The sequence below is a fragment of the Maniola hyperantus genome, chromosome 18 (genome assembly GCF_902806685.2).
Source record: "Maniola hyperantus chromosome 18, iAphHyp1.2, whole genome shotgun sequence".
Lineage (NCBI taxonomy): Eukaryota > Metazoa > Arthropoda > Insecta > Lepidoptera > Nymphalidae > Maniola > Maniola hyperantus.
The window spans coordinates 12,165,761-12,181,177 of NC_048553.1; the positions used below are offsets into that span (position 1 = coordinate 12,165,761).

Sequence of the window (15,417 nt, forward strand, 5' to 3'; positions counted from 1 at the left end):
TAACGCAACAACGAGAGCCGGCAAAATAAACTACTAATTGTTCACTGAACACTCCTCGATCTAAAAGCCTCTTCAGACACTTTCATTGTTTTTCCACTAAAGATTATTAACGAGAAAACAAAAATGCAACTCCACTGAAGTTGCCAAGTCGGAAGACAATGACACAACAACGTGCCGAGTTGCCAAAAAGTAAAAAAAAAAACAAATGTTCCCATGCAAGTGGTTAGCAGGTAAAAGCCACTCGTACAGACAAAAGGCGATGGGAAAGAATCTAGGCCGAGAACGGAAACGGAAGAGCGCGGCCGTGGTCATCAGGAAGGAGGACAAAGGGTGTACCTACAAACTGACAGACAAACTGTTGGATAGTTGCAAAATCTTTTTGACGACCTCCTTGGCGCAGTGGTAAGCGCTGTGATCTTTTAAGTGGGGGGAGCCGGTGTGATTCCCGACAAGGGCAATTAGGGAATTTAAATAATTTTTTTTTTTTTTTTTTTTTTTTTTTTTTTTTTTTTTTTTTTTTTTTTTTTTTTTTAATACAATAAAACTTAAAGCTAGCCTTATCTAATTACTATATAAATCATGACCGCGTGGAATGGTGCCAAGAATACTGGCTGCATTTCCGCGCTGGACAGCCAGGCTGATCCGCTGCGCAAAATAAAATTTTAAATTAAAATTTAATATTTAAATTAGGGAATTTTAATATTCAAGTAAAGCCTTCTCGAACTCGATAACCCACCTTCTCAACCCTGATGTATTTGCATCCCGAGGACGGGCTACTACGGATAGGCTGCTTTTTGTCCTGGAAAATCAAAAGTTCTCACGGGATTTTTAAAAATTGAATCCACGCGGGTGAAGCCGCAGGCATCAGCTAGTTTATAAATAAATGTTAGTGAGAAAATGTTCGTTTTATAGCACAGCGGAGTCGTTATAGCACATACTAATAGAGCCTCAATAGCTCAACCGGTAAAGGAGTGGACTGAAAACCGCAAGGTCGACGGTTCAAATCCCGCCCGTTGCACTATTGTCGTACCTACTCCTAGCACAAGCCTGACGCTTAATTGGAGAGGAAAGGGGAATATTAGTCATTTAACATGGCTAATATTCTTTAAAAAAATAAAAATACTGTGACGAGCGTAAGAAGCTCACTCACATACCTACTTCGTACGTATGATATTTTTAATTCTGGTACCTGTGCACAGTAGTGGACCGGGTGGTGGGATTGAGATGACGTCAGCGATGATGGACCGTCATTAGACAAATCGTAGCGTACATTTTCTCAGTGAAACATGTAATTATTCCTAAAAGGCCGGCAACGCATCGGCGGCTCCTCTGGTGCTGCAAATGTTCATGGGCGGCGGTAATCACTTAACATCAGGTGAACCGCCTGCTCGTTTGCTCGCTATATCTATTAAAAAAAAATTGTGCCTAATAAACATCAGAGGCAACATTTACATAACACGCCGGAGATTGCGACCAAGTTATAGGTATTCCTACATCCTACATAGGGTTGCCACCCGTACGTACTTTACAATATTGAAGTTTTACAGTATTGAAGTTTATTTTATACCAACGTACTTTATACTTAACTAAGTTATTCCCGCGACTTCGTCCGCGTGGACTACGCAAACTTCTCCTATTTTATCCCGATAGAGGTTAAATTTTCAATAATCCTTTCTGACTGACTGATCTATCAACGCACAGCTCAAACTACTGGATGGATCGGGCTGAAAGGCATGCAGATAGCTGTTATGACGTAGACATCCGCTGAGAAAAGATTTTTGAAAGTTCAACCCCTAAGGGGGTAAAATAGGGGTTTGAAATTTGTGTAGTCCACGTGGACGAAGTTGCGGACATAAGCTAATCAATAAATATAAAGCAGTTTCGTGATTGACTGACAAACAACGCACATCCATGGTACCAAATTTCATCAAAATCTGTTAAAGTATTAGGCCGTGAAAAGCTAGCAGACAGACAGACACAATTTCGCATTTATAATATTAGTAAGTATAAGTATGAATATGGATTTAAAGCTTATTTCGTGGATCAATGCCATATTATAACGGAAATAACGGGTATTTATATTTATTTTCACACGTACTACTAAGTATATTTTTATACCGTAAATACCGTAAAAAAGTACTTTAATATTTGCTTAAAAAAGTTGTCAACCCTAATCCTACATAGGCCAGTATCCGCATCCCGCAAATGGCCGCATAGGTCACAGCGATACGATCTTGACACGCGAATTACATTATCTTAGATAACGGAAATGGAAACTGGGGATGCTAGGCGAGGAAACCTATTATCATAACCCTGAGACTGGTTTTTTTGAGTTTATATCTACATTTTACTATCATTTCTAACATTATCACTTATATTCAGTTATCACACTATCCAGAACGCTAGCAAAAACTTAGCGTTATTGTTATACTACCTAAACACAATCCAATACCAATAACCACTTGCCAAATTTTGTAGTTTTAGTGATTTGGTATCTTCCAATCTATATCTAAATATATAAAAGGAAAAGGTGACTGACTGACTGACTGACTGAATGACTGACTGACTGACTGACTGACTGACTGACTGATCTATCAACGCACAGCTCAAACTACTCGACGGATCGGGCTGAAATTTGGCATGCAGATAGCTATTATTACGTAGGCATCCGCTAAGAAAGGATTTTTGAAAATTCAACTCCTAAGCGGGTGAAACAGGGATTTGAAAATTTGTAGTCCATGCGGACGAAGTCGCGAGCATAAGCTAGTTTATCAAAAAATTGGATTGTGTTTAGGTAGTTTATAAATAACGCTAAGTTTTTTCTAGCGTTCTGATTACACTCTATATATGGGTTTTGACCAATTGAAAATCACGTGTTTTTACGGCGAGTTAGGTATCCATAATGGTCTCAAAGGTGTGCGAGATCTGTACTTGGCCAGCGTTATGGACTAAGGACGGCCTAAGCCCTTCTCACTCTGATAGGAGACTCGTGCTCAGTAGTGATCTAGCGATGACTTGAGATGAGGCCAACTTTATCTATAAATTTCGTAACATTTTTATCCAGACTAAACTAGTCTGTTTGTTCCAGACACCGCCGGAGATGAGACGCAAACGGTCGCTGTCATCGGGCGCCGCTTGATGACGTCACACGTCGTCACCATGGCGGACCACGTCCGGACGATGCGCTACATCCTCTTCACCCTCCTCTCCCTCTCCCTCAACAAAAACCTGGCCTTCGTCCTCGACAAACAGAACCCTTACTCCCAATTCCGAAAGTGGAACGCGGGTTTGAACGGGACATTGGAACTTGAGTTTAAAACCGATCAGCCGAACGGTCTACTTTTGTACACAGACGATGGGACTTACGACTTTTTTGAGTTGAAGCTAGTGAACGGTGCGTTGCGTTTGCGGTATAATTTGGGTGGTGGCGCTCAGATCATTACGGTGGGGAGCAACTTGCACGACGGCCACTGGCACAAAGTTCAGGCGAGTTGGCTTATTTATTGGGCGATTAGTTTGATTTATTTCTTGGCCTTCAATTTGTTTTTCAGGTAATTTCCACTAGAATAGTTTCCCGTGGAGTTTTTTGAAGATGTTATAAAATACCCAAGTACTTACCTAACTAACACACACCCACACACACACAGACACACATGCACCCACACATACACACACACACATACATATGTTGTGAATCACCTACTAGGTATTTTTACTAGTTAATTGACTTTTATATTTTCATATTATTATATTATTGTAAAGATTGTTTAAATTATCAAACGTACTGTTATAAATTTATAATTAATATCTATTTAAGTAATCTGTAAAAAATTGTAATCCTATTTGGCCTTATTTTCAGTCTGTTATTATGTAAAATTATATTGTATATATCGCTGTTGATTGCAAAAAAAAAAAAAAATTATCAACCTATCGCCGCATCTAAGAGTACGGGTCTCCTCTCAGAATGTGAAGGGTTTGGTATAGTCAGTGGCGTGCAGGTCATAGAGGCATAAATGCACTGCTTACCCCAGTTGAATAGCTCAATGTATATTTTTCATAATGACCTGCCAGTAAACAGGCTCTTACTTAACTAGTGCCTACCCTGGCCTCAAACCCTGTGCACGCCACTGGGTATAGTCCACCACGCTGGCCAACTGTGGATTGACATATACTTCACACACCGCCGAGAACGCACAATGGAGAACTCACAGGCATGCAGGTTTCCTCACTATGTTTTCCGTCACTGTTAAAGCAAGTATAATATTTAATTGGCTAGCTGATGCTTGCGACTTCAAACGTATGGATTTAAACATACCGTGCGGGAACTTTTTAATTATTCGGGATGCAAAGTAGCCTATGTCACTCTCCAGAAAAAATCCATGATTCATGAAAAAAATCACGTCAATACATTACTCCGTTGTGATGTGATTGAAGGACAAACACACTTTCGCATCAATACTTATAATAAAACTGTAACCGGTCCAATTCTGTATATTGAAGATATTTTGAAACTTTTTTTGTGAGGGCACTCTATAATCGATACTGAACCCAAAACTGTAATTTTTTCATTTTTGTCTGTCTGTCTGTCTGTCTGTCTGTCTGTCGGTCTGTCTGTCTGTCTGTCTGTCTATCTGTATCACGGCCGCGCATCACGCTGAAACTACTGAATGGATTCCAATGAAACTTGGTACGATTTGAGGTCATACTATGAGGAAGAACATAGGATACTTTTTATCCCGAAATTCAATATAGTTCCTTATGAGAGGGGATGAAAGTTAAAATGTATACTGAGTTGTAATTCATTAACGCGTAGTCCGATTTCATTCATTATTTTTTGTTAGAAAGGGGATATTTTAAAGATTGTTCCGTAAATAGTTCAAGGTCATCGGTTTTTAACCGACTGTCAAAAAGGAGGTGGTTCTTTTTTCTACATCGATTTTTTCGAGGTTTCTGGACCGATTTGCAAATTTTTTTTTTAAATTAGCAGAAGAAGTTTTCGTGGTGGTTCCATAAAAAATTCTGGATCCAACTCCTTAATCCTGATGCTGCAGGGTTACTGCCTGCCTAAGTTATCAAGATTCAGGAAGTGTTCATAGTGAATTCACATTGTAGGTATCAAGCAACGACTTTATTCTCAGACTTCAAGTCCCAGCTCCTCAACCCTGACGATGTAGGGTACAGCACTCCTAAACTATAATGATTCAGGAACTGCGGATGGTGCAAAATTATTTTAGGTACCAAGCATAGGCTACATAATTAAACTTCGGATTCCAACTCCTGAATCCTGATGCTGCAAGGTACTGAACTCCTAAATGGTGGGGATTTGAGTATTTCTCATAGTGAATTGATGTTTAAAAAAAAATTAAAAAATTTGAATCCACTGTTAGGCGGAACGAAGTTCGCCGGGTCAGCTAGTTTATAATATGGGTAGTAAGGTAGTAAGGGTACTAAACATGTCCTGTACCCGTAGTACAAGATTTTACGTCTCACCAAACGAAACCAAATTCGAGAGTCGAAATACTTCCGCGTTACAGTAAAATGGACCTAAACAGCCTTGAATTGAAGTCAAATATTCAATGCCACTGATTTTAATTTCGCAATGTTTCCGCTTGGAGCGCTGGCTGTAGAAGTGTAGACAAACTTGAGCTTCAAAACAAGGCAATTAAGATCCATTTTACTGTAACGCGGAAGTATTTCGACTCTCGAATTTGGTTTGGTTTGGTGAGACGTAAAATCTTGTACTACGGGTACTGACTATTTAAAATACTAAACTACATATTTTGAGACACAAAAAATTGTGTAGCTAGTTCAAAAGGTGACCTTCATTGGAAAACTTTCTGATTTGACAAAAGTACCTACCACAGATATCCAGGGAAAAAATTTAAAACATTGCTAAAATCAAGAAGAACCAACTAAAACGCCTTGTGGCGAGGTGCCCGGATCGAAACGCCGATCTCCCGAGTAGGAGGTAGACTTAACCACTAGACTATCACGGCTTTGGTATAAACCTATGTTGTAACTTTACCAGGTGGCCCGCCGAGACGAGCAGACCTCGCTGTCAGTGGACGGCATCACGCAGAACAAGACCTCGCGGGGCAAGGAGTTCGCCTTCGGGAAGTTCAACACCAACTCTGATGTCTTCGTGGGAGGAATACCGCCCTCGTGAGTGCTTTATATAATATATTTTTCAGATAAACTAAGGACAGTTATTGGACTGTAAATTACATAGATTTAGAAATTAATCATAAGTAAAAGTTATAGCTTTTTTTAAATTAAATAAAAGGATAATTTATTTATAAACTTAAATCTAAAAAAAAACCACATTAGGTAAATTAAAACTATATAAAATAAATAAAATTAAATCTAAAACCTCATCGAGACCACCGCAGCGAGGCATTGTACCCAAGATGCTGGCAGCATTACCCCTTTGGATGGCCAAACTAATTCTTTGACCAAGGTAGCTGCCAGCTCTCGGGTCCCCGGTTGACTCGATAACCCTTTTCGAAATTTCCTCAAAAAGAGCTCGAGCCCCCGGGCCTCACGCGCGGCCCCAAGGTCTCCACACCAAAAGGCACGAATATGAAGCTCCCATCGAGGTTTTCATATTTGCGCCTCTTGGCCTGTTCGGCGCTGATGGCCGCTGCACCCGCCATAGAGGCGGTCGCATGAATGTGGGATGCAGCTAAAGTATCTGCACACGTTGCATCACAAACAAGTTATAGCTAGAATAATATTACCTATTAACCCATAGGCTAGATGGTATAATAGCAATCAAGCTGCCATTATATTAAAATGGTGCTTTATGGTAGGAAAAAAGTTGAAGATTGAAAATATTATGATATGATATGAATATGAGTATTGAGTACACATACACAGCTAGTTTTTGTGCTGTTAGACGTTTTAAAAAGAGGAAATAAATCGTGTATTTCAAGAAGAAGAAGATGAGATTTATGGAGCAAACTTTCATTTTGCTCACACTTAAGATTCAGTTATAGCGAGAAAGATTTTATTTTTATTCTGTCTTCGCTTCTTTTTAAACTATTTTCAGATTAATTATTTATTGGTATATTTCGCAAATGAAAATGAAAAAGACCCGTCCTTTTGGTAGTCAACAACCAAACTACGAACTCTACAAGCCGCTTAGTTGTTCGGTATTATACTCGCCTTATATACAGCGGGACACATCCCAACCCATAGAGCAGAAACAAAGAGGAGTTGGCCTAAGCAACTGTGCACAGTGATTTTCAACTAGGTCCTGACGTCATCACTGTGGGCGGGGCCTTAGTTAGTATGCTGTCTGCGTTCGTCAGGTTCACATATATTGAGACTCGTATTATCGGTGTGTTTTCGCGTTTTTAAGAACAAAAGGATGAAGTGTTGTGTTTTATCGTGTCAAAGTTATTCAGAGAGACGTTCTGATGCTATGAATGGTATCACATTTCATTTGTAAGTAATTTTATACGTAATTTCTACACTTATCGACATCTAGTGTGAGATAGCTGAACTATGTAGTGACATCAATATATCGATGTTAGGTCGCTAAGCGAGTAGTTTTGCTACTAACCCGCAGATGGAAAATTGAGAAGTGGGCGGCGTTCCACAACCCCTCACCCCGCAAAATGTCACTCGATATTTCATAGGGAAATCTTAATACAACATCTCCTCTTTGTTTCTGCTCTATGTCCCAACCCTTAGCGAAACTACGGAGTAAAAGCGTCCGCTATTTGGGAGCTAAATCGCAAAGGGAAAACGGCACATTCCAAACATGCTCGCTCTTGTGGCACATTTTTTGCTGCAATCTATGTTTATATAGGGTTGCCAAAATAATCTTAAAGTAGCATTGCGCTGTTGTAAGCTAGTGAGTTTTTTAGATTATTTTTAGTGACAGTTTTATTTATGAGGAACTAGATGATGCCCGCGATTTCGTCCGCGTGGATATAGGTTTTTAAAAATCCCGTGGGAATTCTTTGATTTTCAATACCGGGGAAGGACATAGGATAAAAAGTAGCCTATGTCCTTCCCCGGTATGCAATCTATCGCTGTACCAAATTTCGTCAAAATCGGTTGAACGGATGGGCCGTGAAAGGCTAGCAGACAGACAGATAGACAGACAGACGGACAGACAGACAGACACACTTTCGCATTTATAATATTAGTATGGATGAGTTACATTGATAGAGTGAGATACATTTTAAGGAAATCGTACCTACTTTAGTACCCTAAGAAGAAGATGGATTCTGCCGTAGAAACTCTACAAAAGAAAAAACCGGCCAAGTGTGAGTCAGGCTCGCGCAACGAGGGTTCCGTACTACAGTCATTTTGCACGATAATTCAAAAACTATGATGAATAAAAATAATTAAAAATCTGTTTTAGAATGCACAGATGAGAACCTTTCATAAGATACCCCGCTTGATATAGTAATCTTACTTATAAATTGAAAATATTAATTTCATGCCCACAATTAAATTTTTTTTGTGGGGTGTAACCACAAATTCACGGTTTTCAGATTTTTCCTCGAACCTACCTAGCTGCCAAATTTCATGTTACTAGGTCAACGGGAAATACCCTGTAGGTTTCTTGACAGACAGCCAGACAGACAAACAGACAGCCAACAAAGTGATCCTATAAGGGTTCCGTTTTTCCTTTTGAGGTACGGAACCCTAAAAATGGAAATAAATAAAAAAATATCTTTTACACGTCATAACAAATTAATATTGAGACCCATATATCTGCCAAGGAATCAGTCTTATATTTACAGAGTTTAAATAAATAAATAAATAAATAAAATGTTTTTATTTCGACCAACAAGGATCATATTGGTGTTAGTAATTACACGAAACTTAAACCTAATTGTTAGTAATTATTAATATTTTATTTTATTATTAATAGTTTAGAGCTCTCATTTATATCTTTCAGCTTTTATAAAATAACGAAGGCCTGGCACGCGCTGGTTCTTAGTCCATTACAAGAAAGTGTAATTTAAGAAAGATACGTTATACTAATCCGAGATCAGACAAAACGAATTGTAAATGCTTGTCACGTAATTTGTAGCGCTTCATTAATCGGTATCCATGTCCACTGGGCGATCGGCAATCGATCAACATTCCTTGAAACGTACCATGTCTGAGTAAGGCTTCTCTGACTCACGGATATTGTATCAGTGAAGACAATAACCACAGTGTAGAGAGTTATTCGAATAGGTTAAATAAAATAACACAAAGTTCCCGACTAAAAGTTCCCCAGTGGACCTCTGGTTCACAACGCCATGCCAGTGGAAGGAGAGCGGGGTTTAAATGGGGATGAAGGTTTGTACAAAGGTCCGTCATTTTCAAGTTATTTCTATAAAACATGCTTTTTGGGCTTTCGGCTAAAGATAAAGTGTCTTGAATTTTTTGCAAATTCCAGCCCCTTATTGATTTTCAAAATTCCATTCGAAGAAAGCAGGGGTAAATCAACTAAAAAAAGAGGGTTTCTTGCCGGATCTTCTCAATAGAAGCTGCTTTCCGAATCGCTGGTTTCTTGAAAGAGTCTTGACTTAAAATCCTAAATGGCACAGGATGCTCTATAAATAAAATAAAATAATTTCATAAAGAAGATCTCTGCCGGAATTTGAATCCGGAACTTCACTATAAGGCCACAGTGCCAGCCGTCATATTATAACGTAGTCATAATTTTATTAATACACCTACATCTTTTCATACATAAAACATTTCTTTGAATCCCATCTGCCAGAAGTTATGTTCAACTGTGCATCACGAGAATTATAACCGGGCAGTAAAACACAAAGTTCCCGACTTATAGTTCCCCAGTGGACCTCTGGTTCACAACTCCACGACAGTGTTAACTTTTATGTTAACTAAGTTTTTGTTATGCTAATTTTTAACGCCTACTCGAGGATTAACTTTAGGGCCGAATAAAATCTTCCAAAGTTTGCTTTTGCGCTAAAAAACTTAGGTCTCTTTGAAAATCTATACAAATAAAAAGACTTTTCTTGTCTTGTGTGAGTGACTGACTGATCTATGAACGCACAGCTATACTACTACTATAGCTACTGGACGGATCGGGCTGATATTGGCATGCAGATAGCTATTGTGACATAGATATCCGCTAAGAAAGGATTTTTGAAAATTCAACTTCTAAAGGTTAAAGGTGCGTGCCCGGGATCGAACCCCCGACCTGCGATTAGAAGGCGGACGTCCTAACCACTAGGCTATCACAGCTTGTTTCTAGTTTTCACACACACTAGTTTTCCCGACAGTGATAGGGCAACATTTCTTGGCAGTCTTGCTAAAGAGATTGGGCATTTTTTTTTTTAAATTTATAAAATTTTATATATGTCGGAGAACAGGAGGATGGCTGATAATTATTATTCATCTTTAGCCGACATCAGAAGGTAGTAATTAATAAGTAGGTACTTTAATCCATGTTCTTTACAAATAGTTCTCAGTAACGTATCGCACATGGAAACCATCAACGTAACACAACCAGATCACCCTAACCTAACCCTACCTATGGTCGCCTCCAACCACCCCTCACAGCGACCCCTCACCTCACTCTAAACTAGCTAACCTAAGCTAAACACTACATCGTGTGATTAGGGCGCAATTGCTATTGCAACCTCTCAATCAAGTCACGACCTACTCCGTTAGCTAATCATCTCAAGGTAGTCAATCACAACTTCATGAACGCTCTTAAAAGGATCATTGCATCGACTCTCTTACGATCTAAACCAGATCTTATAATTGACTTCTCATTACTAATTCAGAATATCGCAATAGCTCTACCTTCTCCACTCTGTGCACATCTGCATACAGAACACCATAGCATCGTGCGCCACACGCGCCACGACTACTATCCACCCAAATAAGCGATCACAACAGAAACCAGGTAGAATGTAAGCTATTCGATCTCATGGGCAACTCATTGTCTAATCCATTTCAACATTACACGAGAGTCATCAATGATTCTTTGCCAACCGGGTTATACGATTCTAAAGCGGGTACCTACTATCAAAGTTAACTTCAAGTTACTATCGCACTAAACTATCACTTCAAACTAATCATTATCTCAACTGCCGGTATATCTCCAATTACACTATAAATCACTAGCGTCTGCAGAAATAACCTTAACGGATGTCCTTATAATAATCTATCCACTGAGCCAAACGTTAACTCACGAATTACTCTAATATTCACCAATAATTAGTATTCCATATTCGTCAAACAACTACGCGAACATTATTAATAGTGCTTTGCAGACAAAGTCACCGGATGGCACTAGATGTTACGATTTAACACAATGTACATTAGCATCGAACAATTACTGTTCTAACTATATCACAATCACCGAATTAAATATCACGATTAAGAAACTACCTACCTATCTCAAAGAATAATAATTAGCTAAGCTATAATCTGATACTTAATTAATTTAATGCGAGAGAAAATTGTGAACAACAACAAAATGCGTGCGTGTCAAAATCCAACTCTGACAACTAAAATAAAGATGGCTACCTTCCGTAGAGTAAAGCTCATACGTTTCTTTTCACGGAGTGTACATACAGTAAGAACTCTTTCAATATCGACCCTCCAATACGGCCATTCTGACATGCGACCGTCCTCGGGCGCTAGTATGTATCAAGCACAAACATTTTATAAACGTCAGAACATCCGCTCGTTCATCCTGACAATCAGCACAAGCACACAAACCACATATTCTAAAGCATGCATATCACAACCATTACAAATAAAACAAGCATGACACAACTAAAGCATAGCCCAACTTTATCCATAGTAGCAACTTCTAAAACACACTGCACCATTTGCCATAATAGACTCACCGCTCATAATTATGTCTCATAAAACCCGAACTCCAGCAGTACCCCGCTACTGATCCTATCACCTGTTCCAAACACCCACCACACTATACACCAAGCTAACTCCCCTCAGCTGAAACGGCCACGCCGCCGTCCATCCATTATCGGAACAGCCACCTCGCCGTTTATCATCTAAATGGCCACCTCGCCTTTTAGACAACTCCCTTTTTTTCAAAACAGCCACCTCGCCGTTTATCATCTAAATGGCCACCTCGCCTTTTAGATAACCCCCTTTTTTTTCAAAACAGCCACCTCGCCGTTTATCATCTAAATGGCCACATCGCCTTTTAGACAACCCCCTTTTTTTTCAAAACAGCCACCTCGCCGTTTATCATCTAAATGGCCACCTCGCCGTTTAGACAACCCATTTTTATAAATCAAATATTCTTTAACGTCGCAATAGCACTTTTCCAAAAGCAATTCACTAAGCTCTTCCTTATACACATCCAAACTCATCCTTTTGAGGTCAATCGGCAGCTTATTGTTCATTTTTTTTTTACAGCCATAGCGCAAACGCTTTTCATGCATGTACCACTGTGACATTCTGAAATGCATAGCTCGTGCGTGCATCCAACCGACCCACTCATCTTTACCTCATAATCTCGTTGGAAATATTTTTGACATCTCCTAATAAATACGCCCATATCCTCTATGCTCATACATCACAGTGGAAGGACCCCCCACGCATACACAAATTCGTCCAATTCAGCACACACACCTAATGTGCACCCTCAAATTAGAGTTCCTGTCGCAAATTATTCCCAAAAACTTTAACTCATCAACCCTCTCCATCGTCGCATGATCATGAACTGCATCATTTTAGTTTTATTTAAGCGCACTTCCAAGTCATTATTACTAATTCAATTAATTATCCTCCAAAGCGCCGTTCAATTCCCATTCCTACATTCCTTCAACATTATTCTATCATCTGCAAACAATACACAACGAACAATGGTCGCTATCGTAATGTCACCAATACAAGTTACAAAAAGAAAACAAATATTCCGGCGAATTTAAAAACCTCCTCCGTTTTTGAAGTCAGTTCAAACGGAAGGATTCTAATGCACCACACATACCATACACTCTGAGGTACCCCCCACTTATCACATTCCAGTGGAGATTCGTACACCCTTTGGTATTATTTTTCATTCTAGCAATCCCAGCGCACATTTTCAGTCCATTCAAATACGACTCTATCCATTCATAAGCTCTTCTTGCAACACCATATCCATCTAATTTATCCAATAATATTTTATGATTCACAAAGTCAAAAGCCTTAGGTCACATCCAGAAAAATAATAGCAATAGGTACCCTGTCATTCAGGCTATCATTATCTATTCCACTTAAACAGAAACAATCCTCGACAGTGGAGCTGTCATTGCAAAAACCAAATCGTTCATCCACGAGCACACCATTGGCATCGAGTTTTTTTTTTTTGAGACGTTTCACCATTACCTTTCCAATCATTCCCGCTAATATTGGCACCAATGTTATAGGACGGTGCCACATCAATCGCCTTTTTTTTTGAACACGGGCTACAGGAATGGTAACTATAGAAATTTTTAAGTTGCTAGGAAAAACCCCTTATTCAAACGACTGATTCACTATGTCTGCAAATACACTGCATAGGCGAATAGCGCACTCCTCTACAGAGCCAGTCCTCATCTCATCTTAGCCCAGCTTCAGTGTCACTCGGTGACTCTATTATACCAAAAATCCCTTCAGTCAACCATACCGTTTTATTATTACAATTATCCACTTTCACCTTCTTAGAGGGTAAACACAGCACATAGAAAAGTTATACAACATCATGAAAGGAATCAAATGCCTCGCCGACGCTTTCCGAATATTCGAAAATGTAAGAGACAAGATAAATTTCATGAATAAAATTATTTCGTATTATCCCCGTTGTAGTCCCTCCCATATTAAGACCATGCAGACCTATATCGCACTTTTTTTTTCAACCCTTACTGCCAATGCCCAAGTAGCATCATGATCTAAGAGTGCTAGATAGTCAATCTCAGCAGCTGAAAACATCAGACCACTAGCTATTAAATTAGTTGACAACCGTGCTGGGACATCACACTCCCAATGCTATAACCATTTAGTAAGGAAACCAAGTAGTTTGGAACCCTCGTAGCCTTAGCTCCAAGCTTACGCAATTCACCATCACCACCATACCACATAACTCCAACCACTGACAGTCAAAATTGTAAATTAACTAAACTTAACTATTTTGAATAAATGATTCGAGTTTGAGTTTAACTCCATTAAATCACGGCCACTTTCACCACTCCTTAGCGCATCTCTACACAAAATAATCCTTCTTTCTTTCTCTTTTTATTCAAAACACACAAAAGTAAATCAAGCTTTTCAAGAAAGACCACGTGTGGGTATTAAAATTGAAAACATGTCTTGCACAAATAAATAAAAAAAAAAGAAAAAAAATCTTGTAACTTTTTTTTTTTTTTTAAACAAAGCTAGTGTTGCAATGATTTTCAAAAATGTGGGCATAAATCGTGTATCCCACTTCTGATGTCGGAGAACAGGAGGATGGCTGATAATTATTATTCATCTTTAGCCGACATCAGAAGGTAGTAATTAATAAGTAGGTACTTTAATCCATGTTCTTTACAAATAGTTCTCAGTAACGTATCGCACATGGAAACCATCAACGTAACACAACCAGATCACCCTAACCTAACCCTACCTATGGTCGCCTCCAACCACCCCTCACAGCGACCCCTCACCTCACTCTAAACTAGCTAACCTAAGCTAAACACTACATCGTGTGATTAGGGCGCAATTGCTATTGCAACCTCTCAATCAAGTCACGACCTACTCCGTTAGCTAATCATCTCAAGGTAGTCAATCACAACTTCATGAACGCTCTTAAAAGGATAATTGCATCGACTCTCTTACGATCTAAACCAGATCTTATAATTGACTTCTCATTACTAATTCAGAATATCGCAATAGCTCTACCTTCTCCACTCTGTGCACATCTGCATACAGAACACCATAGCATCGTGCGCCACACGCGCCACGACTACTATCCACCCAAATAAGCGATCACAACAGAAACCAGGTAGAATGTAAGCTATTCGATCTCATGGGCAACTCATTGTCTAATCCATTTCAACATTACACGAGAGTCATCAATGATTCTTTGCCAACCGGGTTATACGATTCTAAAGCGGGTACCTACTATCAAAGTTAACTTCAAGTTACTATCGCACTAAACTATCACTTCAAACTAATCATTATCTCAACTGCCGGTATATCTCCAATTACACTATAAATCACTAGCGTCTGCAGAAATAACCTTAACGGATGTCCTTATAATAATCTATCCACTGAGCCAAACGTTAACTCACGAATTACTCTAATATTCACCAATAATTAGTATTCCATATTCGTCAAACAACTACGCGAACATTATTAATAGTGCTTTGCAGACAAAGTCACCGGATGGCACTAGATGTTACGATTTAACACAATGTACATTAGCATCGAACAATTACTGTTCTAACTATATCA

The 15,417-nt window shown here is 39.1% G+C and overlaps 1 protein-coding gene and 1 long non-coding RNA gene across 5 annotated transcripts in view; one reads left to right on the forward strand and one right to left on the reverse strand.

Annotated features, from left to right (window-relative positions):
- LOC138403567 (uncharacterized) overlaps positions 1 to 15,417 on the reverse strand; it is a 161,167-nt gene that overhangs the window by 103,614 nt on the left and 42,136 nt on the right. The gene's annotated exons all lie outside the window — the stretch shown is intronic.
- The window catches only part of Nrx-1 (Neurexin 1), a 181,380-nt gene that overhangs the window by 13,797 nt on the left and 152,166 nt on the right, over positions 1 to 15,417 (forward strand). For all 4 annotated transcript variants that reach the window (XM_034977960.2, XM_034977961.2, XM_034977962.2 and 1 more), the window contains exons 2-3: positions 3,089 to 3,486; positions 6,029 to 6,162. In XM_034977960.2, coding sequence (XP_034833851.2) covers positions 3,139 to 3,486; positions 6,029 to 6,162 — 482 coding nt within the window. In that variant the 5' untranslated portion in view covers positions 3,089 to 3,138. The remainder of the gene's footprint in view (positions 1 to 3,088; positions 3,487 to 6,028; positions 6,163 to 15,417) is intronic.